This window comes from Microcaecilia unicolor, chromosome 14, assembly GCF_901765095.1.
Source record: "Microcaecilia unicolor chromosome 14, aMicUni1.1, whole genome shotgun sequence".
Taxonomy (NCBI): domain Eukaryota; kingdom Metazoa; phylum Chordata; class Amphibia; order Gymnophiona; family Siphonopidae; genus Microcaecilia; species Microcaecilia unicolor.
Genome location: NC_044044.1, coordinates 25,903,976 through 25,923,371, shown reverse-complemented (window position 1 = coordinate 25,923,371; position 19,396 = coordinate 25,903,976). Strand labels below are relative to the sequence as shown.

The 19,396-nt window shown below is 42.9% G+C and overlaps 3 protein-coding genes across 3 annotated transcripts; all 3 read left to right on the top strand.

The window, feature by feature from the left end:
• The first annotated feature begins 336 nt into the window (after window positions 1-336).
• LOC115457193 (olfactory receptor 10A7-like) lies at window positions 337-2,855 on the top strand. Its single transcript, XM_030186617.1, has 2 exons — window positions 337-824; window positions 2,420-2,855. The coding sequence occupies exons 1-2, from the start codon at window positions 337-339 to the stop codon at window positions 2,853-2,855; spliced, it is 924 nt and encodes a 307-aa protein (XP_030042477.1).
• Window positions 2,856-8,974: 6,119 nt separating this feature from the next.
• Window positions 8,975-9,898, top strand: LOC115457837 (olfactory receptor 10A7-like). Its single transcript, XM_030187484.1, has one exon. The coding sequence runs from the start codon at window positions 8,975-8,977 to the stop codon at window positions 9,896-9,898; it is 924 nt and encodes a 307-aa protein (XP_030043344.1).
• Window positions 9,899-18,175: 8,277 nt separating this feature from the next.
• Window positions 18,176-19,120, top strand: LOC115457192 (olfactory receptor 10A7-like). The gene has a single exon (XM_030186616.1). It carries the CDS (start codon window positions 18,176-18,178, stop codon window positions 19,118-19,120), a length of 945 nt encoding a protein of 314 aa, XP_030042476.1.
• The last annotated feature ends 276 nt before the right edge of the window (window positions 19,121-19,396 follow it).

Sequence of the window (19,396 nt, the reverse complement as noted above, 5' to 3'; positions counted from 1 at the left end):
ACATCATTCAAAATGGCAGATGGGGAAAGTTATCAACATGGGCTACAGATAGGATGGGTTTGCTTAGTTTGAGAGAGGAAAACAGCATATGTGCACTCAATTTTCAGTAGTATAGTATCATGTGTAATAATAATGAACCCTGTGGCAAATTTACAGGTGCATTGTCTCATCTCCCGTCTGACCCATCTGCAGCAGTGGTTACTACTTGATGATACCACCTATATCTCTGGCTATTCTCTGTATTCTGGTTAAGCCATAACGCTTTCAGTTGGTTTAGCTGTTGTGTGTTAGCAAGCTGTGGTCTTTATGTCCATTTCAGGTTAAACAAATTAATTAATGGCATTGGAAAATCAGACTGTTGCGAGAGGATTTATACTTGTGGGATTCTCGGACATGTCCCCACAGATTCAGCGGTTCTTTTTCGTGCTGTTTCTTCTCTTCTACATCCTCACTGTGATGGGAAACCTGCTTGTCTTGACCATCCTTACAGTGGACCCAGCCCTCCACACTCCCATGTATTTTTTCCTCAGGAATTTATCCTTCGTGGAGATCTGTTTTACAACAGTCACAATCCCAAAAGCGCTGGTGAATCTCTTGGCTGACGACAGAAGCATCTCATTCTTGGGTTGTGCCCTGCAAGTGTATTTCTTCTTTATTTTCGGCAGTGAGGAATGTTTGCTTCTTGGTATCATGGCCTACGATCGCTATGTTGCTATTTGTAACCCCCTGCGTTACACCACTATTATGAGCAATAAAAGGTGTGTTTTTATGATCGTGGGCTCCTGGATTATGTCGGTTCTTTTGCAATCTGGACAGATCATATACCTACAGTGGGGGAAATAAGTATTTGATCCCTTGCTGATTTTGTAAGTTTGCCCACTGACAAAGACATGAGCAGCCCATAATTGAAGGGTAGGTTATTGGTAACAGTGAGAGATAGCACATCACAAATTAAATCCGGAAAATCACATTGTGGAAAGTATATGAATTTATTTGCATTCTGCAGAGGGAAATAAGTATTTGATCCCTCTGGCAAACAAGACCTAATACTTGGTGGCAAAACCCTTGTTGGCAAGCACAGCGGTCAGACGTCTTCTGTAGTTGATGATGAGGTTTGCACACATGTCAGGAGGAATTTTGGTCCACTCCTCTTTGCAGATCATCTCTAAATCATTAAGAGTTCTGGGCTGTCGCTTGGCAACTCGCAGCTTCAGCTCCCTCCATAAGTTTTCAATGGGATTAAGGTCTGGTGACTGGCTAGGCCACTCCATGACCCTAATGTGCTTCTTCCTGAGCCACTCCTTTGTTGCCTTGGCTGTATGTTTTGGGTCATTGTCGTGCTGGAAGACCCAGCCACGACCCATTTTTAAGGCCCTGACGGAGGGAAGGAGGTTGTCACTCAGAATTGTACGGTACATGGCCCCATCCATTCTCCCATTGATGCGGTGAAGTAGTCCTGTGCCCTTAGCAGAGAAACACCCCCAAAACATAACATTTCCACCTCCATGCTTGACAGTGGGGACGGTGTTCTTTGGGTCATAGGCAGCATTTCTCTTCCTCCAAACACGGCGAGTTGAGTTCATGCCAAAGAGCTCAATTTTTGTCTCATCTGACCACAGCACCTTCTCCCAATCACTCTCGGCATCATCCAGGTGTTCACTGGCAAACTTCAGACGGGCCGTCACATGTGCCTTCCGGAGCAGGGGGACCTTGCGGGCACTGCAGGATTGCAATCCGTTATGTCGTAATGTGTTACCAATGGTTTTCGTGGTGACAGTGGTCCCAGCTGCCTTGAGATCATTGACAAGTTCCCCCCTTGTAGTTGTAGGCTGATTTCTAACCTTCCTCATGATCAAGGATACCCCACGAGGTGAGATTTTGCGTGGAGCCCCAGATCTTTGTCGATTGACAGTCATTTTGTACTTCTTCCATTTTCTTACTATGGCACCAACAGTTGTCTCCTTCTCGCCCAGCGTCTTACTGATGGTTTTGTAGCCCATTCCAGCCTTGTGCAGGTGTATGATCTTGTCCCTGACATCCTTAGACAGCTCCTTGCTCTTGGCCATTTTGTAGAGGTTAGAGTCTGACTGATTCACTGAGTCTGTGGACAGGTGTCTTTCATACAGGTGACCATTGCCGACAGCTGTCTGTCATGCAGGTAACGAGTTGATTTGGAGCATCTACCTGGTCTGTAGGGGCCAGATCTCTTACTGGTTGGTGGGGGATCAAATACTTATTTCCCTCTGCAGAATGCAAATAAATTCATATACTTTCCACAATGTGATTTTCCGGATTTAATTTGTGATGTGCTATCTCTCACTGTTACCAATAACCTACCCTTCAATTATGGGCTGCTCATGTCTTTGTCAGTGGGCAAACTTACAAAATCAGCAAGGGATCAAATACTTATTTCCCCCACTGTAATAAGTTTATCTTTCTGCAACTCTAATGTAATTCATCACTTTTTCTGTGATGGCCCATCTCTACTAGGGTTGTCTTGCACTGACACATATTTCAATAACATAATCAGATTTTCAGCAGATGTATTTTTCCTAATCATCCCATTTCTGATTATTTTCTCTTCTTACATTTACATTATCTCCACCGTGCTGAAGATGACTTCCAGAGAAGGAAGAAGCAAGGCGTTCTCAACCTGCTCCTCTCACCTTGTGGTGGTTACATTATTCTATGGAACTCTCATGGTTGCGTATTTACAACCAAATACTGGCTCTGTAAACGCGAGATTTTTTGCAGTGTTTTATTGCTTAATTAACCCAATGCTAAACCCATTGATCTACAGCCTGAGAAGCAAAGAGGTGAAGGGCGCTCTGAGGAGAAGAATTTGGAGAAAATGACATTTCTTTGCAGGAGGTGATTTTTTTGTATTGGGCAATTGTAAAAATTATCTGAAGAGGTGGTTGTATCCAACTTTGTGGTACTGTAATGGAAGTGAATTATAAAGATTGTTTTTCAGCTCTGTCTTGACCGACTAGTGTACTCGGGGACCTGTATTGTTGATTAGAAGTAATTCTGTTTAAAAATGATTGTTTAACTTTGATCATGTGAAAACAAGTTGGAATGTGGAAGGTAAGACACAGCTCTAATTAATTTGGTATGTGAAGAGGAGTATGGCGCTTGCTTCCCAGCTCCAGCCTGGCCACCTGGAGTTGGAGAGCATGTGACCACATTCCCACAGCATGGCTTTTTACCTAGACAGAGAAGCATTGTGTAATTTTCCTCAGCTCTGAACATGAATTCTGAGCCTAATAAAAAGGGGAGTTTCTTTCAGTGAAATCGGGAGCTCATCTGTGAGTAACGTACGAACTGAGCAGAGGATCTGTTGCTGGTCTAAAAAGCTCCTGGCTTTCGCTGTAACGGGCCCCCCCAGCTGATGATAAGAGCCTGGATGATGTAAGGACCAGTGCTGATTGTATATAGTGTATTATTGCTTCTTTTCCTGGTCTAAGAACTCTTAGCATTGCTTAGATGTAGAGACCAGTGATGTAATGATTGTTTATAGTTAATCATTGTGTTTATATAGCTAATCATTGTTTATACCTTAATCATTGTAGAATTTAGCACCTCTAATAAAGGTTTCATTTACCTAATACGAATCCAAAATAATCCAAGGTAATTACTGAGTAGTCTGTGTCAGTGAGACAGGCTGTAAATCCATAGCAGTACAGGTACCACTTAGGTTTGTTATTTAAATAATTCAAATGTGGTTTTAATGCATTGTAGCATTACTCAGGGAAGACTCTAATTCTCTCTCTCAGATCAATGTAGAGATGATAATTCTTGGATAGATTTACAAATGGCGAAATATTTCTAGGAGTCTTGCAAATCTGAGTTGGCATATTCTCAAATTTGAAGGAGATGCAAAGTATGTATGTGACAATATATGCAAGGAATAAAAAGGGGAATTCTTGTATTTACTTTTTCTTCTCTAATTTACCATTATGTAGTTGAAAGAGTGTGCGCCATGAATAGCACAAATACTTTTACCTGGAATATAGAAACGGAAAATTTTAAGGCATATTGGACTTGACTAAACCTATGATTACCTACAACAGCATATCTGGAAATGGCCTCCTTTTGGCAAAAATTTGAAACACTAGAAAATTTTATCAGCTTGACAAACTAATGTGCTTTACCACAAAATTGAGAAAAAGAGGTTTAAGTGTCATTGTGTTAAATCAGATATGAGGAAAAATAACTTGTGTTAATGGCATTAGCACGGGTTAACAAAATGGCAAACTTTGTCACGATTGTGACTGCATTCCATGCCTACACTCACCTTGCCCCCGGGTGACTGGGCCCCGTGGTTGCTGTGGAATGTTTTTTCCTGTTTCTCAGACATCTTCCAGGTTCCATTTCGGTCCTGATGCTTGTTGCTTGTTGCAATTCTAGCTCTGCTAGTGCTTATCTTGTGTGTCTTTAGCTTCAGTTCCTTACTGTTTGTATCTGCCTTGTTTGTCTTCTGTCCTAACTTCCTTACTGTGTTCTCTCTGCCCTGTGTGACTTTGGCTTTAGTTCCCTTCCTGCTTGTATCACCCTGTCTGTCCTGGCTTCTGCCCTACCCTGCTTGTGTCTGCCTTGTCTGGGAATCCTGAATACAGTCCAGCCAAGCCAAGTCTGTTCCAGCCTTTGGTTCCAGTCCAGCCAAGTTTGTTCCAGCCTTTTGTTCTAGTTCAGCCAAGCCATCTGTTCCAACCTTTGGTTCCAGTCCAGCCAAGCCAAGTCTGTTCCAGCCTTTGGTTCCAGTCCAGCCAGGCCAAGTCTGCTTCAGAGTGCTGTCCAGCCAAACCTGGTCGAGTCTCGCTTCTAGTTTGGGAGGTTCTCCTGCTGTTGCCGGTCTCTGGCAGCAGCCCAAGGGCTCACTACTCCGGCTCGCCCGCATCGGCGTGACACTTTAGTAACTCTAACTTTAAATATATGCATACAGAAAATGGGCCAGAGTTTCAATAAGTATTAAACACCTAGGGGGCTATCAGTTGATGTTGAATATGTTTTTTTTCAATGCATGTTAACAATTAAAGTGGCACCATATTAACAATTAATCAGTTCAATCATTTTTCCAATATTTTCATTGTTTTGGTTGGATTCTTTGTTTAGTAGGATCATTTTCACCATTTCACAAATCATGATGTAAGACATAAACTTTTCAGATCACAGAGACCATCTGCATTGGAGACCACCGCCTGCATTCCTACCCTTGGCGATGGTACAGTAATATCATGTTTTATTCAAGATAAGCAAGAACCATTCAATGGTAATAAACAAGGATTAGATTCAAATGAATTAAAAGAAGCAGAGAAAATATTTGATTACAAATGTTCCCAGTTTGGAGATTATAGAAAGGAAAGAACAAGGAGTCCCTTTCATAAAGCGGTGGTAAGCCCAGTGCGGGCTTACTGCTCGCTAAAAAGCCCAGCGGTAGTTCCCACCCCTAGCGTGCCATCATAAGCAGTAGCACCAGTGTGTACCCGGCGGTAATCAGGCAGTGCCGCATGCTGCCCGGTTACTACCGGGTTAAGGCGGAAGCCATTACCACCACCTAAATGGTGGCAACATTCCAGAAACCCAAAGAGTAACAATATTCTGGAATCATAACGATAGCAAGATTCCATGAAGAATCTCCAAAAGTAGCAAATTTCTGGAACGCTAAAGAGTAGCATCATTCCATACTACAAATCCCAGGATAAGCAGTTGCTTCCTATGTCTGTCTCAATAGCAGACTACGAATTTGTCCTCCAGGGACTTGTCCAAACCTTTTTAAAACCCAGATACATTTAACGCTATTACTACATCCTCCGGCAAAGAGTTCCAGAGCTTAACTATTCGTTGAGTGAAAAAATATTTCCTCCTATTTGTTTAAAAGTATATTTATGTAACCATGGGCATAGTTTGGAGGGGGCGAGGGGGGCAGTGACCCCCAATCTAGCTACCACCCATCCTCCAATCCCTTGAGCGGCCGGCAGCCTCTGCAAGAAAGCAGCATGTACACTGCATTAGATCAACCCCCGGAAGCCTTTCTTTCTCCTTCAACTTCCTGTTCCCTCATAGGTGGAAAGCTGTAGGAGAGAGAAGGGCTTCTGGGGCAGGTCTAAATCAGCATGCGTGCTGCTTTTGCTGAGACTGCCGGTGGCTTGGGGGATTGGAAGATGAGGGGTGGGGGGCGATACAGGACACCACTGGAAGATTCCAGTGCTGTGGTGATAGTGGCGGCGGTGGGGGGGGGGGCTCGAAGGGGATCGAGAGAGACACATCCCACCCTTTACCTCCCCAAAAGAAACTGTCAAACTACGCCCATGCATGTAACGTCCTCGAATGTCCCCTAGTCTTTGTACTTTTGGAACAAGTAAAAAATCAATTTACTTCAAATTGTTCCACACCATTCATAACAGCCCGGCTGACTGTATGTATTTGGCAAGTCTGCAACCTACACCTCTAAAGGAGCTTCAGGAATTTGCATAAATTTAAGAGCATAAAGTTATATTTCACTTAAAATCTGTATGCTTTCTTAATAAAAATTGCAAAAAACAAATTCTCCCTATAATTAATATCCATGGGAAATGAAGCGTGGTCATATAATTATAATGCTGGTAATAAGGACCATTATGAATTCCTTTGGTGTCTGTGGTGGAACAGATGTATATCATCGCTATAAATATCCCAGTTGTAGGTAACAAGCAAATGTAGTAAGGAAATTTTTAATTTTGAGATGACGATAGTTTCTCTCTATTACAAGACTCTCATCTCAAAAGGAAATGGAATCAGTTTGATCACAGGTACAAAATTAATTTCTTTGGGTTGGATTCTTTGCAGGCTATGACGTGTTTAATCGTGTCTTCATTAACATTTTGCAATAGGTAATTATACAACATACATCTTCAAAATCATAAAGGCAATACAGTCTGGTATCTACCACTTAAATTCTTACCGTCGGATCAGCAATATTACTGTTTCTATCAAGAGGGCAAGACAGGTTCTATCAGGAAATTGGCTGCTCCTGACGACCTGAAGCCATGATACCGATTAACACCCCTGATGGTAGGAATGTGGATGGAGGACTCCCATATACTTTCGAGGGAATGTTTTACAGAGGCAGTTTCTTTACATCTTTACTAGTGTGGAGAAAAGATGAATACACATCATTCAAAATGGCAGATGGGGAAAGTTATCAACATGGGCTACAGATAGGATGGGTCATTTCATCACAATTTCTGCTGGTTTAGCACACGTTCCCTTTTATACAACACAACCTAGTTACTAATAACATGGGTTAGCAGTAAAATAACCCATCTTAACAGTAGCTCATGTTGATAACATTCCCCCCCTCAATTGTCTGGAAAATTACAATAATAAACAATGCTGAAGTCCAAAGGAATAAATAGACACAATAGAAATATTTAATAGAAGAAACTGCAGAAAATTTAGGGGGTCCTTTACTCAGATGCGCTAGCGTTTTTAGCTGGCGCTAAACACTGAGACGCTCAGAGGAATATAATGGATGTCTCAGTGTTTAGTGTAAGCTAAAAATGCTAGCGCACCTTAGTAAATGGACAGCGAAAATTAAAGCGCTAGACATCAGGGATCTATAACCCTGAGGCAGAGGAATGGAAACATCTAGAGTGCATTCTGAATAATGATATAAATTAAGGGGTTGTTTAGAACTTTGGAGCAGGGGAATAAGGAGAAGGGGAATGGATGGGAGAGGGATGGGAGAGGGAGGGGGGATGGAAGGGAGAGGGAGGGAGGGGGGGGAGGATCAAGGTGGGTTATGGGGAAAAATGCCAATATGTAAAATTTTTCATTTGCTTTCTGTATATGAGGAGAAGGAAGTGTTAGGGGAGCTATGAGCTCCATGTGGTTTATGATATGCTATTTGCAATAAAGTTTATAAATTGAAAAAAAAAATATTAAAGGAAAAGAATTCTAAAAACGTTAAAAAAAGAGATAAACTGATATAAAAAATCACTGAAAAGTGAAGGTCAGTAAATGCAATGGGCAAAGATAAGTGAATAGGAGAGTTAAAATTTATGACAGTTTCAACTGGGACTGTAATTTCAGCTAACACATTTAGAGAATTTAGACCAGGTCAACCCATCTCAATCTGTTTTCCTCAGGTGTATTGATTCTTGTTTGCAATTTGTTCCTGCGTTCCTCGGTCTTCTCTAGTCTGGTCTTGGGTGGGAATCTGGATCCTCTGACTCACATTTACCCAGTTTGCCTGCTGAGCCATTCTTAAGCAGGTAGGATCAGTGTTCTAATGAAATCTGCTTCTAACATTATAATCCAGCATTTCCTGTTTCACCATGGAGATTGTTCGTACTCAAAGCAGTTCCTCACTTAAATGAGACCTGTTTAGCAGAAAGTTTCCAGGTGTCAGATTTTCCATGAGTGAGTGTCCAGGCACAAGAAATGCTTCAAAATTGGATGTTGGACCACACAGGTGTGTGGAACTTCAAAGATGAATAAATTACATCTCAAAGATTTATTTCCTCCCATCAATAAAAACATACACTATCGATAGATGCTCAGTTCTACAGTAGAATCTCTTTATATTTACATGTATTTCCTAGTTCTATGTATTAATTTTTTGCATTCATTTAGTTAATTAGATAATAAGAAGTCTAAGCATCAGTCAGTAGCACTGATTTTGCTAGAAGCTAAGATAGGCAAAACTATATTTTCCGCACCAGTAGCCAATTTTTGGCAGAATAAGACATTTCCCATGAGCCATAAGAATTATAGTTATCTTTCATGATCATATATAAGTTAGATTCTCTGGGGTACACTGTCTCCTCTCCTTCTGACCCATCTTCAGCAGTGGTTACTACTTGATGATACCACCTATATCTCTGGCTATTCTCTGTATTCTGGTTAAGTCATAAGGCTTTCAGTTGGTTGAGCTGTTGTGTGTTAGCAAGCTGTGGTCTTTATGTCCATTATAGGTTAAACAAATGAATTAATGGCATTGGAAAATCAGACTGTTGCGAGAGGATTTATACTTGTGGGATTCTCGGACCTGTCCCCACAGATTCAGCGATTCTTTTTCGTGCTGTTTCTTCTCTTCTACATCCTCACTGTGATGGGAAACCTGCTCGTCTTGACCATCCTTACAGTGGACCCAGCCCTCCACACTCCCATGTATTTTTTCCTCAGGAATTTATCCTTCGTGGAGATCTGTTTTACAACAGTCACAATCCCAAAAGCGCTGGTGAATCTCTTGGCTGACGACAGAAGTATCTCATTCTTGGGTTGTGCCCTGCAAATGTATTTCTTCTTTATTTTCGGCAGTGAGGAATGTTTGCTTCTTGGTATCATGGCCTACGATCGCTATGTTGCTATTTGTAACCCCCTGCGTTACGCCACTATTATGAGCAATAAAAGGTGTGTTTTTATGATCGTGGGCTCCTGGATTATGTCAGTTCTTCTGCAATCTGGACAGATCACATTCGTAATAAGTTTATCTTTCTGCAACTCTAACGTAGTTCATCACTTTTTCTGTGATGGTCCACCTCTACTAGGGTTGTCTTGCACTGACACTTATTTCAATAACATAATCAGATTTTCAGCAGATGTATTTTTCCTAATCATCCCATTTCTGATTATTTTCTCTTCTTACATTTACATTATCTCCACCGTGCTGAAGATGACTTCCAGAGAAGGAAGACGCAAGGCGTTCTCAACCTGCTCCTCTCACCTTGTGGTGGTTACATTATTCTATGGAACTCTCATGGTTGCGTATTTACAACCAAATACTGACTCTGTAAATGCGAGATTTTTTGCAGTGTTTTATTGCTTAATTAACCCAATGTTAAACCCATTGATCTACAGCCTGAGAAGCAAAGAGGTGAAGGGCACTCTGAGGAGAAGAATTTGGAGAAAATGAAAATTTTTTGCGGGAGGTGATTTTTTGTACTGGACAACTGTAAAAATTATCTGAAGATGTTGTTGTATCCAACTTTGTGGTACCACTTAGGTTTGCTATTTAAATAATTCCAACTTGGTTTTAATTCATTGTATCATTACTCAAGAAAGACTCCAATTCTCTGTCAGATCAATGCAGAGAGGACAGTTCTTGGATAGATTTACAAATGTCGACATTTTTCTAGGAGTCTTGCAAACCTGAGTTGGCATATTCTCAGATTTGAAGGCGATGCAAAGTATGTATGTGACGATATTTATGCAAGGAATAAAAAGGGGAATTCTTATATTTACTTTTTCTTCCCTAATTTACCATTATTGATACCTGTAGTTGAAAGAGTGTGCACCATGAATAACACACATACTTTTACCTGGAGTATAGAAACAGAAATTTTTAAGGTATATTGGACTTCACTAAACATATGATTACGTTCATTCAATGTACTCCAAACTGATATGTAAATCTATTTGATATTTATGAAACAACATATGTCCACAATCCTTTATCTGGGCATTTCTCTAATTAGCATACTGAATATAACCATTATCCAGCAAGTCCCAGCACCACCCCGACTAGCAGTCTGTGATAAAATTCAGTGACTCTATCCAGTTAAGAGACATTAAATATTAGAGACTGAGCTGGCCGTCAGGATTTAGAAATCTTTCCTCCCAGTTAAATCGCATTTGAATATTGACCCCAATATGGTTTTGATGAACAGTGTGAAAATAGAGATGTTACTCTGGTTTCGAGAGAGTACTTAACTGGTTTCAATTACCTTGGTCTCATGACCAAGAGACATAGGGGCAGTAGAACTAGAGAACATGAATGGAGGTTGCAGGGAAGTCGACTTAGGAGTAACATCAGGAAATACTTTTTCACAGAGAGGGTAGTAGACGCCTGAAATTTCCTTCCAGGAGCGGTGGTAGAGTAAAAAAACACTCCCACCCCCCCACCCCCCCAAAAAAAGAATGTATTGCATGGCATAAGGGTGTAACGGACTGAATTGGCCCTAGCAGAAACCTTATGATGGGCCCTATGCCACCATCTCTCCCAAGGTATTGGGAACTGGGAGGAGGGGATCCCGTTTAGAGCTCCAGTTAACAAACCCTGCAAAATGTAGACACACTCCACATTCCTTAAATCTTACAACAGTCTGTTTTCTGATGCAATTCATATACTGGTGAATAAAGATGAGGCAAATGATGCTTTAGAAAAGATGTATCGATGATCAATGTGTCCTGCAATTCACACTAATTCTCGCAGCTAGCTGCGTTCTTCATCGATGCGCGAGCCGGTGTCACATGAGCAAAGGAGGCCATTGCTTAAGGTATCATGATTTGCCATTAGTTACTTGGCCCCCCCTGATGAAGCTAGAGTGAAACGGAGAGCCCCGTTGGGCAAAATTGCAAAAGCTAAGTAACACTATTTGTTTAAGCAAGTGTAAAATATCACGATTCTGATTATCCTTGATGGGTTAGGAGTTGTTTCATCCTTAGCCCATATTTACATGCAAGTGGAGTTTTTTTTACGACCAGTGATAATAACGGAGTCAATGAAACGCTGGCATTGATTACATCCATTGATTTATTGCCATGCGATGACTATTGAGGTCTTTTTCTCCACTATAAACCAAAAAAAAAAAGCCTTCAAACTGATACTACTAACATTTCAATATTTATGTTGCTTCAACTCTATTCAGTTTTACATTAGTACTAGCCGTTGAGCCCGTAAAAACGGGCTAGTAATGGAAGGGGGGACCCCCGCGGATAGCCCCCCCCCCCGGAGTCCCATCCACCCAGGCCGGGACCCTCCACCCAGTAGAGACCCTCTCTGTCCCGCCCCCGCGTCAATACGTGATGACGGGGGCGTGACAGAGAGGTCACCTGCACACCTGCGAGTGAGGGAACCGCCGTCGCCACTGCTCCCCCCCAAGGGTTGCCGCTACCGCTCCCCCACCCACCCGGAGTCGTCGCCGCCACACACCCTCCACCCGGCCCGGGTACCTGGCTTCACTATTCAAACCGCTGGAACGCAGCACACACCTCATCTGAGCTGCCGTCGGCCTTCCTTCTTCTCTGCGTGTGTTCCGCCCTTGTGTGACGTAACGTCGGCAAGGGCGGGACACAGGCAGGTAAGGAAGGCCAACGGCAGCTCAGATGAGCTGTGTGCTGCGTTCCGGCGGTTTGAATAGTGAAGCCAGGTACCCGGGCCGGGTGGAGGGTGTGTGGCGGCGACGACTCCGGGTGGGTGGGGGGAGCGGTAGCAGCAACCCTGGGGGGGGGGGGGGAGCAGTGGCGACGGCGGTTCCCTCACTCGCAGGTGTGCAGGTTCCCTCTCTGTCACGCCCCCGTCATCACGTATTGATGCGGGGGCGGGACAGAGAGGGTCTCTACTGCGCATTTGCGAGTGAGTACGCCTCTTGCCATTTATATGTTTGATATTAGAAAAGATGTACACATTTAAACTGAGATGTCCAGGTTGGAAAGTCTCAAGTTCCAGCAGTATTATAGAACAGAATCTGCTGACATGCAGCCTGTTAAAAGTAAAAGGAGAAATGCCAGTTACATGGGACAAGGAGCATCAATTTAAGAAGATAAGAATAGCCATACTGGGTCAGACCGATGGCCCATCTTAGCCCAGTATCCTGTTTCCAGCAGTGGCCAATCCAGGTCACAAGTACCTGGCAAAAAACCCCAATTAGTAGCAACAATCCATGCAACCAATTCCAGGGCAAGCAGTAGCTTCCCCCATCTCAATAACAGACTATGGACTTTTGCTCCAGGAACTTGTCCAAACCTTTTTTAAACCCAGATACGCTAACCAACATTGATTCACCTCCACTTAGTCCACACCACTCAGGATTTTGTCCACCTTAATCCTACCCCCTCAGATATCTCTTTTCTAAGCTGAAGAGCCCTAGCCTCTTTAGTCTAGTGGAGTGGAGAAGTAGCTTAGTGAAGGGGCGTAGCCAGTATGGGGGCCACGGGGGCCTGGGCCCCCTTAGATTTGCCCCTGGACCCCCCTGCCGATGACCCGATGCCTCCCCTCCCGCAATCGCCTACCTTTGCTGGTGGGGGGCCCCAACCCCCTGCCAGCCAAGGTCCTCTTCTTCCCAATCCCGTGCAAGGCTTCGTTCTAGTCTGAAGTCCTGCGCGTCGTACGTGCAGGACGTCAGACTCACAGAAACAGAACGAAGCCTTGCGCCGGAAGGAGAGGACCTCGCTGGCTGATCTGCAAGGCTTGGTTCTGTTTCTGTGAGTCTGACGTCCTGCACGTACAACGCGCAGGACGTCAGGCTAGAACGAAGCCTTGCGCGGGATTGGGAAGAAGAGGACCTCGGCTCGGGTGGTGGGGGTTGGGATACCCCGCCAGCAAAGGTAGGAGGTGGCGGGAGGGGGGTCGTTGGGTTGTCGGCAATGGCGGGGGGGGGGGGGGGGGTCAAAGTTGGTGGCGGGGTTTGGGCTAAAATGTGCCCCCTCACCTCGGGCTCTGGACCCCCCTCCCGCCGAAGTCTGGCTACGCCCCTGGCTTAGTGGTTAGTGCAGAGGGCTTTGATCCTGGGGAACTGAGTTCGATTCCCACTGCAGCTCCTTGTGACTCTGGGCAAGTCACTTAACCCTCCTTTGCCCCTGGTACAAAATAAGTACCTGAATACATGTAAACCGCTTTGAATGGAGTTGCAAAAACACCTCAGAAAGGCGGTATATCAAGTCCGCTTTCCCTTTCCTCATATAGGAGCAGTTCCATCCTCTCTATCATTTTTTTTAACATAAACTTCAAAAATGTCAACGGGCCAAACTAGCATTTAAATGTTTATGTTATAAAATACTAACATAATCGGAGAGGAGGAGTAGCCTAATTGTCAGTGCAATGGCTTAAAAACCTGCGGATGTGGGTTCAATTCCCACTGCAGCTCCTTGAGACTCCTAGCAAGTCACATAGGGCTCCTTTTACTAAGCGGTGGTAAGCGCAACGCAGGCTTACCGCTCGCTGTTTAGGAAGTTCTGCCGGGCTAACGAAGCCCGGTGGTACTTCCCCCCTACCGGGCCATCATTTCCGGTGCTACAGAAATTTGTAGCGCCAGATACTACCCAGCGGTAACCGGACAGTGCCGCCCGCTACCCTGTTATTGCTGGGTTAGCGCAGGAGCCTTTATCGCCACCTCAATGGGTGGCAGTAAGGGCTCCCCCCCCCCCCCCCGAAATGGCCATGCTTTACTTGCCGCCCGGCCATCGGGCTGCACATACTGCAGCGGGACATGTTTATCCACTCCTACCCTAGCTGAGATAATATTTAACCATCTCTCTGACCTCACGTGCAACTTCCTTCAAATCAGTCACCTTACTTTCTAATTCTTCCTACTTTCTTACTCATCTATATGTTACAACTTTGCCTTACCCTCCACTACCAATTATAATGTTCTAGTACATATTGTGTTGTCATTGCAAGTAGTCTACCATGCCATACTTTGTATTGTTATTTGAATATTTTTACTGCTCTAATTGCCTCCTGCTCATGTTTGATCTATTCTTACTGTACACCGCCTTGAGTGAATTCCATCAAAAAGGCGGTAAATAAATCCTAATAAATAAAAGGGCGGGCTGGGTTCTGTCCGCTGCCCGGCCGCCGAAGAGGCCGTTCCTGCCCTCTTCCGGGGCTTTTAACCCCTTTGTGGGGTAGCCCCTCCTATGGCCAGCGGGGGAGCCATGAGCGTCGGGGTCCTGCCCCTTCCTCCGCCTCGCTCGCTCCCGGCTGGCCCGGAGCGCATGCCCGTCGGGGCATGGCGCCATGTTATTTTTGGCTCCGTGCACCCTACGGGGCACTGCGCCTTGCTTTAACATAGGCAACCGAGACCCCTCGGGCCCACCATTCTTCTCTTTACCACTATAACCCCCAATAAAGACTTCACACATGGTAAACTGATAATTCTCTAACAAACATTTGACTAGCTGATAGTTCCTGTAACCACAGTTTATTTCTGTTTCATTCAAAGTTGTTTTGAGATGGGGGGGGGGGGGGGGGGAGGGAATAGCAGACTATGTATGAAAAGCCACTGAGGGAGCCTGAGCAAAGAATTTTATTTATTCAGAATATTTATACCCCGCTTAATACCACTTAAAGCAGCCTCAAAGCGGCTAACAACGAACTGATGAGCCAATTACAATGACAGTGAATGGGGGGAGGGGGTTGATGTTAATTTAAAATTGTTATAGATAATTAATTTTAAAAGTGTAATCAAGTTTAACGAAGTCTCTTTGTAAAACTCACAAAAATGAATTAATATCTTGTATTTTTAATATGTATTTGTGATGTAAAATTTTCTCAATAAAAGTTACTGAAAACAAAATCTTTCCAATAATTAGTGTCTAGGGAAAATGAAGTCTGAACAGATGATTTCAATATTGCTAAATTACCCATTATGAATTATTTTTTATCTCTAAGGAGGAACAGGTGGATACCAATGCAATAAATATCCAGTACAGGTAGAAACTGGTCGTTTATATGTAGCAAACTGTTATAATATGTGAAAATTCAAGACAATGGAGGAGCCTTTACGAAATGTTATTTCTTGCCCATGAAGAGAGAGGACAATAGAATCTGTTTTACAACAGGTACAAAATTCACTTTTCCAGTAAATTCATTGTTTCGATTAGTCTTTTTTTGCAGACTCTGATGTGTTTAATGGGATTAACGTCAACATCAGATGTCACAAACGATAATGCAGGGCACGAGCTTGAGAGACCGCAGAGGCACCTTGTCTTTCTATCATTACCAGTGGTATAGCGATATCATGGCTTCAGTGAAAAAGTACAGGCAGACTAATGGAACCAAGACACCGCCGCGCCACCACCGACGGTAAAAATGGAAGCGGTCGACTTCCATTTTTTGGCAGTCACTTTTTCACATTTTTGTCAGTAGGAAAGAAAAATGAGCAAACGCGATTCAAAATGAATAGTTCAGTGATGACAAACGAGGCAGAGATTCAAATGAATGAATAGAAATGTTGCATAGATTTCATTATAAGTGTTTTTCTTTTGGAGATTATGGGAAGGAAAGAGCAGGGGAAAAAAAAGAATAAATGAACTGATGGATTCATAGATTCAAAAAAGTGGAACTGAAAGATATTTATCAGGCAGCGATAAGAAAAAAATGAGAGTCCAGGGTGAAAAAACTTCTAATTGACTGTGCAATTTCACATAGCACATTTAAAGAATCAAAAATTGATTTGATATGTCCAGTTGAAGTTCATTTTTGTCTTTATTTCACTGGGTGGGAATCTGGATCTTCTGATGTGAGTTAAATTTGTGCAGTTCTCCCTGGTGTGTGATTCTACAGCAATCTGGCTCAATGCTGTAATGAAATCTGCTTCAAATCTGTTTCACATTATAATTCAGCCTTTTCTGTCTCGTTTCAAGGTTTTCACGGTCAGAGCCTTAGCTGAGCGGGTCTTTTACTAAGCCACAAGTAGTGCTTTTAGCTCGCAGTAGAAATCAGCTGAGATATAGGGATATAATGGGCATCTTGGCGTTCACTGCCAGCTGATTTCTACTTCCAATGTGGTATACATCATTCAGTGTAAAAAATGTAACGAAGGATGCTATATTGGAGAAACAAGCCAGATGCTAAAGACAAGATTTAATTTACATAGACATCACATGAAGAATGCCAGTGCCAGCCAGGATTCTGCCCCTGTGAGGCAGCATTTTACAAAACCAGAACACCATACCAGTGATTTCATAGTAAGCATCCTGAAAGGTAACTTCAAAGGTCTTACGTTGCTGTATTGTTTTAAAGTCAGAATGATTGAATATTTTGACACCCAACAGACAGGACTTAACAAAGATCTGGGTTTTCTAGCCCATTATAAACCCTAAAGTTGTATTGCTCTGTTTATCACCCTCCTCTCACCTATCCACCCCCATCCTGTTAGACTATCACTAAAAATGCTTTGATGGTCCCATGCATATCTCCTACCCATCCCCACTCTGTTAGGCTGTCACTGAAATGCTTTAATGTTTCAAGTATATATACTGTCATCTACCACATTTGCTTATTTCCGATCTGACGAAGAAGGGCAACCTTCGAAAGCTAATCCAGAAATGTATTAAGTTATGTCCAATAAAAAAAGGTATCGTCTTATTTTCTTTTCCATGTTTTATTTTGTTTGATTTCTATTGATTACCTTTAAAAGTGGACTAACACGGCTACCACACCTCTCTACTACAAGCTAAAAATGCTCCCGTGGCTTAGAAAAAGAACCCCCCCCCCCAATTAATTGAGGTCTCTTTGGCAGGAATCTTACAATGGTTAGATATTACTTGAGCGATTACACACTCAATACCCAGGCTGGAGGCAGTTCCGAAATGGACATCGGAGCAAATGGGTCCATGGATTGTTCTTATTCCCTAACTGAAATAAGAAGAAGCTATGTTGAAGGATGCTTACGTTTGGGTAGTTTTTGATACTATTTCTATTCATAACTTCCAGTTCTGTAATTTTTACATAGATAATTTTAACAGCTCTCACTACAAGGCTAGCTGGACAAAGAAGCGAAGCCAACACCCATAGACAACTTTGCAGCAAACAAAAAGATTTCTTCCATGACCCAAGGTTTGGCAATATTCTTAAATGATTATGCGTAAGGTGGATTCAATGTAGATTTTGAGTGCTATGGAATTAAGATGAGCTAATCTATTTATTTCCACTTCGTTTCTGTTTTTGCTTTTGCATGAAACACCATGGGGGGGGGGGGGGGTGAGAATCTGCAAAGTAAATGGGCATTAAACTGAGTTAAATAGGCTGTAAGGATATTGTTCTCATCGAATGCCGTTAAAGGACATGCCAGTGCCAATTTTAACATCGTGATACAGAGGTATGATTAGGTTGGAGTTGAAAACAGCAAGTGAGCAATAAAGTTCTTGACACTGACAGTGAATTCCATGACAGATTTCACAGAGAGTTGGGGGGGTCTACCTTCCTTCCTAACGTAATCTCAACAATGGCTTCATCCCCACAGCATCCATTATTAACCCTTCTTGCACTCTAGTAAAATTATTAGGCTCAAATCTTGTGGCGCCTGTGGGTACACCTACCACCTTGTAAAACAAATATGGGCTAAACCCCCACATTCAAAATGTCTTGCATTCTCCAAAAATGTAATGTGGCCACTGTATCTCTGACCTCTTTGAGCAATGAGTTAGCTGTGGTCTTTATGTCTACTTCAGGTTAATCTATGAACTAATGGCATCTGAAAATCAGACTGTTGTGAGTGGATTTATACTTGTTGGATTCTCGGACCTGTCTCCACAGATTCAGCGTTTGCTTTTTCTGTTGTTGCTTCTCTTCTATGTACTTGCTGTGATGGGAAATTTGCTCGTCTTTACCATCCTTACTGTGGAACCGTCCCTCCAAAGCCCCATGTACTTCTTCCTCAGGAACTTATCTTTAGTGGAGATCTGTTTCACCACGGTCACAATCCCAAGAACCCTGGTAAATCTCTTGACCGAGGATGGAAGCGTCTCGTTCATGGGGTGTGCCTTGCAAATGTATTTCTTCTTTTTTTTTGGCAGTGAGGAATGCGTGCTTCTGGGTATTATGGCTTATGATCGCTACGTCGCAATTTGTAAACCCCTGCATTACGCCACTCTTATGAGCAATAAAAGGTGTGTTCATATGGCTGCAGGTTCCTGGATTATATCAGTGGTGTTGCAGTTTGGACAGATCACTTTCATAATAACTTTGCCTTACTGTAATTCTAAGGTAATCTATCACTTCTTCTGTGATGGTGTAGCTGTAATGAAGCTGTCATGTACTGATACTTATTTGAATGAAATCATACGTATGGTAGCAGATACAGTTTTCCTGCTCATTCCATTTCTGGTCATCGTCTCCTCTTACATTTACATTATCTCTACCGTGCTGAGGATGAATTCCAGAGAAGGAAGAAGCAAGGCGTTCTCCACCTGCTCCTCACACCTCGCTGTGGTGACCTTGTTCTACGGGACTGCCATGATTGCTTATTTGCAGCCAGATACCAGCTCTGCAGATCCAAGATTTTTCGCAGTGTTTTATTGCTTAATTAACCCAATGTTAAACCCTCTGATCTACAGCCTGAGAAGCAAAGAGGTGAGGGGTGTGTTGATGAGAAGAATTTGGGGGAAAATGACTCTTCTTTGCAGGCGGTGATAATTTGTATCGGAAAATGTAAAAGCTATCATGAGACCATTTAGATGCTTTCATTTAACAATTCTTATGTGGGTTTCTTGAATGGTATTATAATTTAGAAGTTAGTCCAGTTTTTGTTAAATCAATGCAAACATGATACCTCTTGCATAGATCTTCATGTGAAGGGTTATAGTAGGCCACATTCATCAGTTCTCTAAACTGGAACTGGGATGTTTTCCTAAAATTGTAATATCCTTGGATACTGGTGCATTGTATGCATTTTGAAATGTAAGCATG

Bases quoted from the DNA above. Each gene is read 5' to 3' on its own strand.
- LOC115457193 (XM_030186617.1), top strand. From the start codon at position 337: ATGGCATTGGAAAATCAGACTGTTGCGAGAGGATTTATACTTGTGGGA. The intron at 825-2,419 runs CCTACAGTGGGG...TATTTCCCCCAC, and splicing joins CAATCTGGACAGATCATATA to TGTAATAAGTTTATCTTTCT.
- LOC115457837 (XM_030187484.1), top strand. From the start codon at position 8,975: ATGGCATTGGAAAATCAGACTGTTGCGAGAGGATTTATACTTGTGGGA.
- LOC115457192 (XM_030186616.1), top strand. From the start codon at position 18,176: ATGGCATCTGAAAATCAGACTGTTGTGAGTGGATTTATACTTGTTGGA.